General features: G+C 36.9%; 2 protein-coding genes across 2 annotated transcripts; one reads left to right on the top strand and one right to left on the bottom strand.

Annotated features, from left to right (window-relative positions):
- Positions 1 to 2,066: 2,066 nt before the first annotated feature.
- LOC116919301 lies at positions 2,067 to 6,605 on the bottom strand. Its single transcript, XM_045171217.1, has 6 exons — positions 6,354 to 6,605; positions 6,217 to 6,289; positions 5,982 to 6,154; positions 3,320 to 4,144; positions 3,141 to 3,253; positions 2,067 to 3,055 (listed from the first exon to the last, which is right to left on the bottom strand). Exons 1-4 carry the CDS (start codon positions 6,603 to 6,605, stop codon positions 3,689 to 3,691), a joined length of 954 nt encoding a protein of 317 aa, XP_045027152.1. The 3' UTR covers positions 2,067 to 3,055; positions 3,141 to 3,253; positions 3,320 to 3,688.
- Positions 6,561 to 9,193, top strand: LOC123470497 (eukaryotic translation initiation factor 4 gamma-like). Its single transcript, XM_045170800.1, has 9 exons — positions 6,561 to 6,683; positions 6,815 to 7,006; positions 7,075 to 7,133; positions 7,206 to 7,682; positions 7,745 to 7,974; positions 8,034 to 8,181; positions 8,247 to 8,362; positions 8,422 to 8,671; positions 8,733 to 9,193. The coding sequence occupies exons 2-9, from the start codon at positions 6,825 to 6,827 to the stop codon at positions 8,909 to 8,911; spliced, it is 1,641 nt and encodes a 546-aa protein (XP_045026735.1). The 5' UTR covers positions 6,561 to 6,683; positions 6,815 to 6,824; the 3' UTR covers positions 8,912 to 9,193.
- Positions 9,194 to 10,621: the final 1,428 nt, after the last annotated feature.

Genomic DNA, 10,621 nt, shown 5'->3' with positions numbered 1-10,621 from the left:
AACCGGTATCCTGCGGTCGCAGGCAGAAAACTAGAAACCACCGAATCAACTGTTGGGCAAACTGTCGGCCCCAACAATTTGTCAAATCCATGTCCACCCAAGTTACTACCCCCAGAACTGGACTAAGAGTAGGGAATTGTTCATTGAAAGCGTTAGTAGACAGTGGAGCATGCAAAAGGCTCATTAGAAGTCGACTCTTCGAAAGACTACAGCAACAAATGGAAGAATTCAGACACACAACAGAAGTAGCGGTAAACCTTTTCGATATAAGCAACAGGCGCCTGGTCTGCCAGGGCACCGTAACAGTAGATGTTCTCGTCGAGGACAAGAGGCCCCGTGAACCCTTTCAACAAGAGTTCATTGTCGTTCCGGAAATTATGGAAGAATGCGTAGGTGAGAGTGGAGGCAATTGATACACTTTTTGGTTTTTTGTATTTCTTGAAAAAAAAAATTTAAAAATTTCATATAAAAATTATATACAGTCATGCTTGGAAGTTTCTTTAGCAGGCTAATCGGTCTATATCCTTCTATTTCTTTTTGATGGAGGGGATACTTTGGTGCCTACCGTACCCCTTTATGCTATTCCTATTTCTCTTTCTTTGCAACCCGCGAAAAAAGTGCAAAATTAAAAGTAGGAAAATTGACTGAAACGTAGAGGAAGAGAAGAATGGAAAGAAAACGAGGGTATGGTAGGCACCATAGTATCCCTTCCGTCCAAACAAAATGAAAGGATATAGACCCATTTGCCTGCTAAAGAAACTTGCAAGCATGACTGTAGAATTGTAGCCTATTATCTCAGCTACTAAACAGTATTTTTTTAAATGAGAAAAGATTAATTTTAATAGTAGTAAATTGTAAAAAACTGAGGTCGCTTCGAGTGTTTCAATTGCCATGGTAGCAGGGCAATTGAAACGGTGTGTCGACGCAATTGCAACGTTGGTTTTCCCATAAGGAAGCTTCCCTTACGAAAAATTAGGCGGGTGAAGGGGGATCTAGCTAGCGCACTCATTAGGAATACGCATACTTGCAAAAAACAGGTTTGCGGTATATCTGTAAATACTTAGTTTTGTACTTGCTAGAGAATTTATACTGGTTACGTGCTGAAAACTGATAAGCGCTATGCTTACTGAAATATAAGGGGTTTTATGCCAACAAGAACTAGCTTATTACTAGTTAACACGGGCATATACGTAAAATACGAATGTACAGCCTGTTGTTGTTTATATGCTTTGTACGCATTATCATACACACTGATGAAATAAGTTAAAAACATACATGTTCCTGACTTAAATTAGCAATTTTATTACAGACTTGCATCGCCCCTTTGCATCAATGTCCATATAAGACACGCGTAACGATGCTCGGCAATTTCCTTCTGTCGATTTCAAAACAAGGAAAAGTTGTTACCTGTTCGTGCTAAAACCCGAGCTCCCAATCCCGGCACTGATCGACGATTGTCGAAGCGATTAGAAAAATACAGCCAGCAGTCGGAATGACAAATCGTTATCGCAATTACCTATCGCTGGGCAGTCGTCGATGCGAATATGTTTAGGTCGATAAGAGCACCAGGTTATTGTTATCCTTGAAATGATTATCCCAAAAAAGATAAGAAAAGATTCCCTATAATGAACGATATATTAACCCCAAAAACGAACACATATTGCAAGTTCAAAAAAATTATTTTGCCATTTTGTTAATCAGTTTCCAAGGTATTTGTTAGGGCCGTAACAATAAAGGAAGAAAGCAAGGAATTACATGCTGCTACTACACATTTTCTTATTATTTGATATGGCAGTATTGCTTCCAAGTCACCCAACCCTGTCAATCTTGTGGTCTGACCAGGTAAACTTTCGAATTCTTTGCCCGGTAAGACGGGAGAATAAGTGCTTTTAAATTCCTGGCCCATGGGTCGGCCAAAAATAAACACCTGGAAATTTGGTTTCGCTCCTTCAATAAAAACAAAATTTTCTACGAAAAAAAAACGACCATCTTTCAAGAGAGCGCAATAGTTTATGCGCTTCTTTGACCGCACATAGGCGGATGTAGTGAAGGTCGAATAGCTCCCACTTCGAAAACAAATTCTGGGATAAATAGCGCAAGCTGTATTCTCTATCATTTCGACCATTCTGGAAATTTCCCCTGAACCAATGTTGTTTTCCTCGTGAAGTAAAGCAGTTTCGACATAACTTTGCTCGTCAATTGAAAGATTTCTCATTATTTTTTTACCCAGCAGACTAAGGCTAATATCCCCTTCAACATTCAAACGTTTATAGTTTTGGATTTCGTATAGATTTGGCAAGCAAATCATTCTATGAATCAATTTCGAAGTAGGAAGAGGGACTGTCTGACTTTTTAACAAGTCTATGGCCTGATTGCGAATGGAATTTTTCATTAAAAAAGAAGTCGCCATTTGTTCAATAACCGACTGAGTTCCTTTTGATAGCCCCTGCAACTGACCATTAAACCACTCCGGTATAAAAGCAGATGTGGCCCACAAGCAGCCCCAGTCTAAAACACTTTTTGAAAGATGCGTCAACAGATGGATATTAAATTTTACGTGCTTTTCCCCATAATATAATTCGACTTTCTTAACAAAGTCTTCGAGAAGAACACCCACATCTTTGACACAATTAGTAGGGACGGACTCTTGTAACAGAACTGAAAGAGCGTATGATAAATTGGCGAAATGGGAAAAATATGGCTCGGGCAAAATGCCCTTCAGAAGGGGGAAATAATAGAGAGCAAATGCTCGAAATTCCGAGGCTTTCCAATACTTAATCGTTTCTAAAGTCCTCGGAGTTCTTGTGATGTCATACGGGGGTTTCGTTTGCGATAAGCGCTTGTTGAAAATAGTTAATTTATTCTTACTGATGTGCCACGGTTCTTTGCTGTATGTTGAGGATATCCACAAGAGAATCAAATAGCGGATTACACCCAAACAAATGCAATGCATGTACTCCGGGATGAAGGCTCCAATGAAATCAAAACCTTCAATGTCAGCAAGTGACGTAGGCCCTTTTATCCCATGAAATGTTTTGCCGCTTTTCATGGCTTCCTACAAAAGATATTCTTTAGTAACGTTTCATACAAAACATGGGGAAATAAGTGTGAAATAAAAGATTTAAAAAAGGGCCTAATACTTCAAGATCATTCCGATATTGCAAAGTAGAACGCAAGGGATACTTCGGTTGGGAATCGTTCGGTTGTTCACAATAAACAAGAGTGTTTCCTTTTCCAATTTTAACTGATTTTCCTGAAAATAATAAATGGAAACGACTGTAAAATAAATTATTGAACCCATACTTTTTTAAAGAAATACCGGGATGCAAGCAAAAATCACACCCATATGCACCATTAAATTGCATTGTGTTTCGAAGAATTGGTCGGGCAATCGTGTCCACAGTCACAATGACTGGCCGTATTATGTATTTTATATTATCACACTCAACCCCAGTCGAGCAAAGTTGATTTAATACATCGACGCAAGGATCCACAAATACGTTTCTTGGAGGTTTCTTGTTACCAAACCAAATAGCCATTAAAATGACATTTGATCGTCGGGTTTTATAACCCGTTTCGTTTACAGTACCCATAAAGGGCCAGAAGGAATATTTACTCGATTTAAATTTTTGAGCGCCATCTGTGTTAATTTGCATGGTTACTGTTCGCTCGTTGATGAGACCGTCTTTCACGTACTGCTTGTAACGATCCCCAGTAAAGACGTCGCCTTTTCTATCTTGATCAAGAGTTTCTTGTGGAATTTTTTTATTCCATGGTGACGGAGAAAAAATCTCACTTGTTCTTCAACGGGGAGCAACAGAGTGTAGCATTTGTCTGATGTTTCCTTGCAATAATTGTGACCACAGGGCTGAATTTCTGTCGGATATCCACTCTCGCCGTTTTTCAGTGTCTTGGAGCATGTAGAACACGGATAAATTCTTTTCAGGTCGCCTTTTAAAAGCCCATATCTTTTCATAAACATATATGGACTTCTAAGCTCGTCGTCTTGATTAAGCCCAGAAGAAACATTTAAAATGTCAAGAAAATCACCAAGGCCTGACTTAGACAAACCATGTTTCAAATAGAATGCAGCTGAAAGTAATCGTACAATTTGAATGCGATCAAATTCATTTCCCGCTTTCTCCTAGATATACACAATTCAAGACGTTATTCTATGATTAAAAGGAAACACAACAAGTGAGCTATATACACAGGTGGCAAACTACTTATTCGTGGAACAAAACTTCTTAAAATCGTTTTTATGAATGCATCAGTATTTCTAGCATAATACTGATTTAGATCAGTATTATTTCTATACCAAGAGTCCGTAATACAGTGGCAGGGTAAAAAGTGCCATAGCAATAGATGAAGCAATAAATAAATGAATACTAGTAGGAAAACTATAGTAGAAACTCTTAGTAGGTTTATGAGTCTTAGCATGTATTACAATACACCAACAATTGAACAAAATTTTGCAGAAACTTTTTGCCCCATATTTTACTTCCCCTCAACTTCAGTAACTGTAATATATAAATTACTATTTTCTCTTTCCTTCTGAGCAATCTGCCGTTTCTATAAAATTTTTAGATTCACCTACGGGTCTATAGTTAGTGGCTTTTCCTACATGACATATGTCATACCTTTTATAGTGATGAATAGTTTTGTTCCTCTTATCACATCTATATCTTTGGAAACGATTATGAGTGTTAATACTCTCTTATTAATCATGGATGTAGCAATGATTCCACTAATATGGTATTTTATTAAGAAATATCGCCCTGTGGACGACAGTCAAAATTTATCTGACAATCTAATAAGTTAATTTATGGGGTCTGTAAGATCAAATCTTGACTTCAAGATATTTGTTTTGTACCAGATGGTGATTATAGGAAGGTAATTAGTAATATCCGAACTGATGTTAATGAAAAAGGTAAAATAATCCAAAAACAGAGAAGTTCCAAGTGTTTTGTTGTCTGGTAATCATCAGTTAATTAGAGATTGGAAAAGTAATCAGTCTATGGAGATTACTAAAAAACGTAGACCGATGGTTTAAGAAATTTACTATGATCATGAGTGTTTTTGGGTACCCAATTAAGTAGGTATTATAGAGGAAACTTTACAAGGGTTTGTAATCCTCGCTATATATTTAGAGATACCAGAAATAAAATGGAATTTTATAAAAATGTGCTTTCAACATTTATCAATCACACACTGACTTAACTGCCCTAATCTTTCAGCTTCCAGATAAGATAGTATAATAGGTAGCTTTAACACTGGATTTTACAAGTCATTGTGGTTTATGCTACTTCTTCATCTTTTTCTTGCTTCTGGAAAATAACTTGACGACCATTATATGTGCCATCAGCTAAAGATATGTGATGAGGAACGGAAATACTCGCCAATACTACAACCAGTGTAAGGTGCCACATATTGTAACGCAACTGGATCAGAGGTGGTAGCGGCGGATTCTCTTTGACCAAAGTTAAATAGGATTCAGAATGGTAAAAAAAAGTAAGCATTGGTACAATGCATCTTATACATTAGGGTCTTATAATTTGTAGCTAAAAAGAGTCGAAATCTAGTAATTTAAATTTTGTTCACAGAGCCTAGGCTTACGCCTTCTCGCAATGACGTCTTGTACTTTAACTTTTTTTTCGTGAACGCTCACGTTAAATGAAATTTTGTGAAAAAATTGAGGATTTTTCTCCTGAAGCTTCATCTGAATTATCTGTATTTTATAAAAATTCTTTAGAAGAAAAAAGATTAGTTCAAATGCTGTCAAAAAGGCAAAAAATGAGCGTCAGCAAAGTGCTGCGTATCAACAAACAAAAGGATATCACGCCTAAAAACTCCATAATATCACAGCAATAACCACTACTAGATTTGCGGTATTTAAGCAGGAAAACTAATTAAATCGTGTTTTTAAGTATAGTTTGCCCCAGGAATAAGTAGTTTGCCACTGCTGTGAATAGTTTTCTTACGCATAGTTCAAGATCTTCCTCATCTGGATCTTCATTATCATCTTCATCAATAATGTTGAACTCCTCGTCAAACTCTGCCTCTGGGAATTCAGATTCCATCAAAGTGGATTCAACATCAGGGGAAAATCCTATTAATTGAGTGGGAGTTGACAACACCTGGTTTTCGGCGATATCTTTTGTTGTAAGAAGTATAAATAACTAACGCATTTGAATAATATTTTTCATGAACCTGTACCTTGCAGTTCCATTTCATCATTAAAGAAAAAAGAAGCCTTCATATTCTTTGGCTCTTGTGAGAAATCCGATTCCTTGTTCAATATAACGAAATAGAATAACATACATCAGTCTTTTAGGTAATTTATATTTACTAACCACATATATTGGAGAAACTTCCAAATCCATCGGACTTATACTGCCACAAATTTTTTCGCTGGATTGGTCTTGCTGTAACATAACCATATTTTCGATGTCTAAATTGGCCTGACGTTCAGCTATCTGTCGTGAAATAGCATTCATTGTCCACTTAGAGCTCCCGGTAAGACGCTTTCGCTTACAAACGTTGTTGTCATCGTCACTCCGCTGATTGCACGCTACAGCACCTTTACTTGAATCTGTGCAAGCCATTTTTAACACGTTTTCGTGTAGGCAGAATATAAAAGTGCTTTTTCTCCTAAATTGTGAATTGTCCTGGCGTTGACCCAGGTAAATATGTTTTATGAGTTACAAATATGTCTTTTATCGATAAGTATATGCGAGTATATGTTGAGAAGCTACATCTGCAACCCAAATGTTAACTGTCCCATTGGTTTCATTCTGATTTTAAAATATATTAGGTCATTCAAAATGTCTTCTAAGAAGAGTTCTTACTTGGATAGCATCCACATTTTGTTCAAAGTTAAGTCCACTGGGGACTACACTGTTGGAACTGCTGGGATGATATCGCTGCCTAAGTTACCATTAGAGAATTTAGTTCTTCTCGACAAAATTCAAAGTCTAATGGATTCTAAGGATGAGATTAAAATCAGGTATTCCTTCTTCTATTTAATTAAAGAAAATACTTTTAGGAATAAACATGCTGGTTTTCTTTTTTCAGGCTAGAGAACTTAAACGGCAAAAGACAAGTCCTTGTGGCCACAATTCATGAATTTTCAAGTAACGATCTGATACATTCTGAAAGCTACTGTTTTATTCATTATGAATGTCTTTTCTTTTCCCAAAATGTAGAAAAACCGACTGGCCGGTCGGAAATGGAAAAACTTCGAACACAAATGGATGCTTCTGGTGAAATATCCAACAAAATTGACGAAGAGGAAAAGAACAGGGCTGATGAAGAGGCAAACAAAAAGGCTGAAGAAGAGGCAAAGAAAAAGGCTGAAGAACAAGCAAAGAAAAAGGCTAATGAACAGGCAAAGAAAAGGGCTGAAGAAGTGACAAAGAAAAGGGCTGAAGAACAAGCAAAGAAAAAGGCTGAAGAACAGGAAAAGAAAGAGGCTGAACAGCAGGCAAAGAAAGAGGCTGAAGAAGCATCTTTAAAGAAAAAAGCTGATACTGTAAAGAATAATTCTCATATGCCTGTTGCTAAAAAGAGACTAACTTATTACAATGAAGACGTCGAACAATCTCATTCCTTATCTTCTTCATCTCAGCTTAATGAAGAAAGTGATGCCGATACACAGAAAGATTTGTTCGAGGAGTCATCAGGTTAAAATCCACTTGTTTATTTTTTTAAACAGTTGTTTTAATGTGTGGATTTACTGTTTTAGATGAAAGTGATCACGAAAACTCAACGGATGGTTCAAATGTCGCCGATAGACAAAACATAGATGATGATGAGGATAGTTTGTATCATAAACCGTCTACTGGTGTTTCTAAAAGCAACACCTCTGCGTCCCTTAGTTCATCGACCATTTTAACAGCTTTGGAAAATACGGCAGAAGAAAACTGTGGTTCCGTGTTAGTAAATAATCATTCAACACCCTCTCGTCATCAGCAGGTAAATATTTATATCCGAAAAATTTTGATTCCCATGACTTGACTGTACCATTTTTTTAGATGTTGGATATGAAAAACCGAATCAGCGATCTTGAGAGTGAAAATGGTTTTCTTTACCACAAGTTGGATGAAAAAGATGAGGAAATTGAATCCCTTAAAGCTGATATTCTTCAATTACAGAGCAAAAATCCAGATAATTTGGTTGAGAGTAAATTAACTATTAAGTCCTCATTTTATTTGAACGAAATGTGAACTATCCCACTTTCTATCTAGGAATTACTGCTGCACTTTCGGCAGTTAATGGAACGACGAGAGTTTCCGTGAACGAAGACAATACTGCTGCCACTCATAACGTCTCAAGACACTCAACGTCAAGGGAGCACGTAATGGTAAACGACTCATTATTTTAAAAAATGCCATGCCATACTAATTATTCCTTGTTTTACAGGTACAACTAGTTCAAGGGCACAATTTGAGAATCGAGAAATCTGATCTGAAATTTGCCATTACTATTGGAAGGCTATCGAGCGGAAATCTCCACCTGATGGTCAACAAAATTATGGAATCCATTTACACCCGTGTGTTTATGAGTAATCACACGTTGACCGGAATGGCCCCTAGGGCAAAGAAAGTCGGAAACACGCCGCCAACACCGGTTAAGCCTGGTTTGCCCAGGGAAGATGTTTTAGCTATAACTCGTAAGTTTTTTTTTGGTCCAGCTGTTTCAAGATAAATTAAAACGTTTCTATTCGTTTTCAGTATTCATGATTCAAGCATGGAAGTCTTATCACAACCAAGTGATCAAACCAAAGGATGTGAGAGTTGCAATACGCTCAAAATTGTCGACCGAGACTAGGGCCATTCTGGCAATCAACACAACGGATTTGGAACCTGGCGTAAACACCGTAGATGAAGCCAACGAAGATTCTGCAAATTAGTCATTCCTAAAGTCACGATTTCATGCGATTTCACCATATCTAGGCAAATAGAATTTGCCTGTTGTGGTTTTTAATTTTTAACCTAGCTCCCATCACAATCCATGACTCAGTTATTCAATCATTTTTTTATCGGATTGATGGATCTCTTAACTATTTGTTGTTTCGAAACTGGGGTGTTCTTATTTGGGGTGTTATCTTAATTAATGTTTTAAAAATTTGTCTTTCCAAATTGTAACCCCATTTATGTAACCCATGTTAATCTGCTGTCAGACCCAGAAAGTGTTACCACTTAATAAAATTAAAGGTAGCATTAATAACAAATTATTGTATTTCATTTATTGAGCGACGAGGGGGAAGGGAGGTAATATATATAGACGAACTAAAGCTAGTGAAAACCCTAGCTGATCATGCAAATATAGAACTCACTAGTGTATGTCCGTTTCCTACTCATCATATCATACCTACCTACGCCTTAACTGCGCATATTAGTGGATAACTAGTAAGCGCAGAGCAGGAAACAGCAAGTATGTTTCAGAGAAAACCCATGCTAGGGGAAACCATCTATGCAACAGTATGCATGAAAGCAGACAGCTACCTAGTTCCTCACAAGGGACTAGCTTACATTTTCGTACGGGTTCTTTATACCCACATAAAATAAAAATCACGATATCTCAGCAGCCACAACTGCTAGTGTGATCAAATTTTACCAATAGATACTATGCGATTTACAGATTTTTAAAATGTGCTTAGATTATATCGTAGTTTAGTTTAAAATATTAAAATAATTAAATAAAAAAAACCATTAAGCAACATGCTTTTTTATATAAATCCCAAACAGCGAATACAAGTGTTATAGTTGTGTTAATATGATTATTTACATTTGTTTAAATGAATTACGTCAAATACTTGCAAAAAAATGCAACCAGTCGCAGACAGGGAATATAAACAAAGTGTTTCAATTGCCCTGCAATAGGGTCATCGTTACATTTAATTATTCAAAATTATTTAAGAGTGCAGGGAAAAATTCAATGATATTAAATTGGAGAAAAATGAATTGCAAATCATCTGAAACTAATTTTATTACTAAAGCGTAGCGTTTTAGGGGTTAAAACAAACAAATTTAAAACGCAAAATTAACAGACGGAGAACAAAAAACGTTTTTTTGAGATATCTTAAAAAGTTTTGAATAAAAAAACTCGCAAATTTTTCTAAACTTGTAAACCCCCTCATTGTATTAACCCTAACTTTTTCAAGAAAATTCTGGGTATACGGCGAGAGAAACAATTTTTGTTTCAATTGCCCTGTGTCTCAATTGACCCCACTCTCCTCTATTAGGTTTAGACGCTCTTTATGAACATAAGTTTATGATCGACGGTCGTGAGAGGCGAGTATATCGAGTGAGGGAGTCTGATCAACTCCAAAACGATGACAAACCAACAATGATGGTGGCTGTTAAAACGAAAATACCTCTATCATCCGCATGCGTGGTGGAGAGCGAGAATAGTGACGTCAAGCAATCTCTCGACACTGCCTGTTTTCTAGTATGAATGGAATCGGCTCGCCTTCGGTTTGACTAACGCCCCAGGAACCTTCCAACGATTGATGAATTTTGTCCTTAGGGAAGAGATAGGAAAGACTTGCTCGGTTTACCTAGATGACATTATCATCTTCTCTAAGACTCCCTTAGAACACGTATCGAACCTGCGGAAA

Source organism: Daphnia magna, linkage group LG3 (genome assembly GCF_020631705.1).
Source record: "Daphnia magna isolate NIES linkage group LG3, ASM2063170v1.1, whole genome shotgun sequence".
Lineage (NCBI taxonomy): Eukaryota > Metazoa > Arthropoda > Branchiopoda > Diplostraca > Daphniidae > Daphnia > Daphnia magna.
The sequence above is the reverse complement of the archived record's forward strand: the minus strand, read 5'-3'. Positions and strand labels throughout refer to the sequence as shown.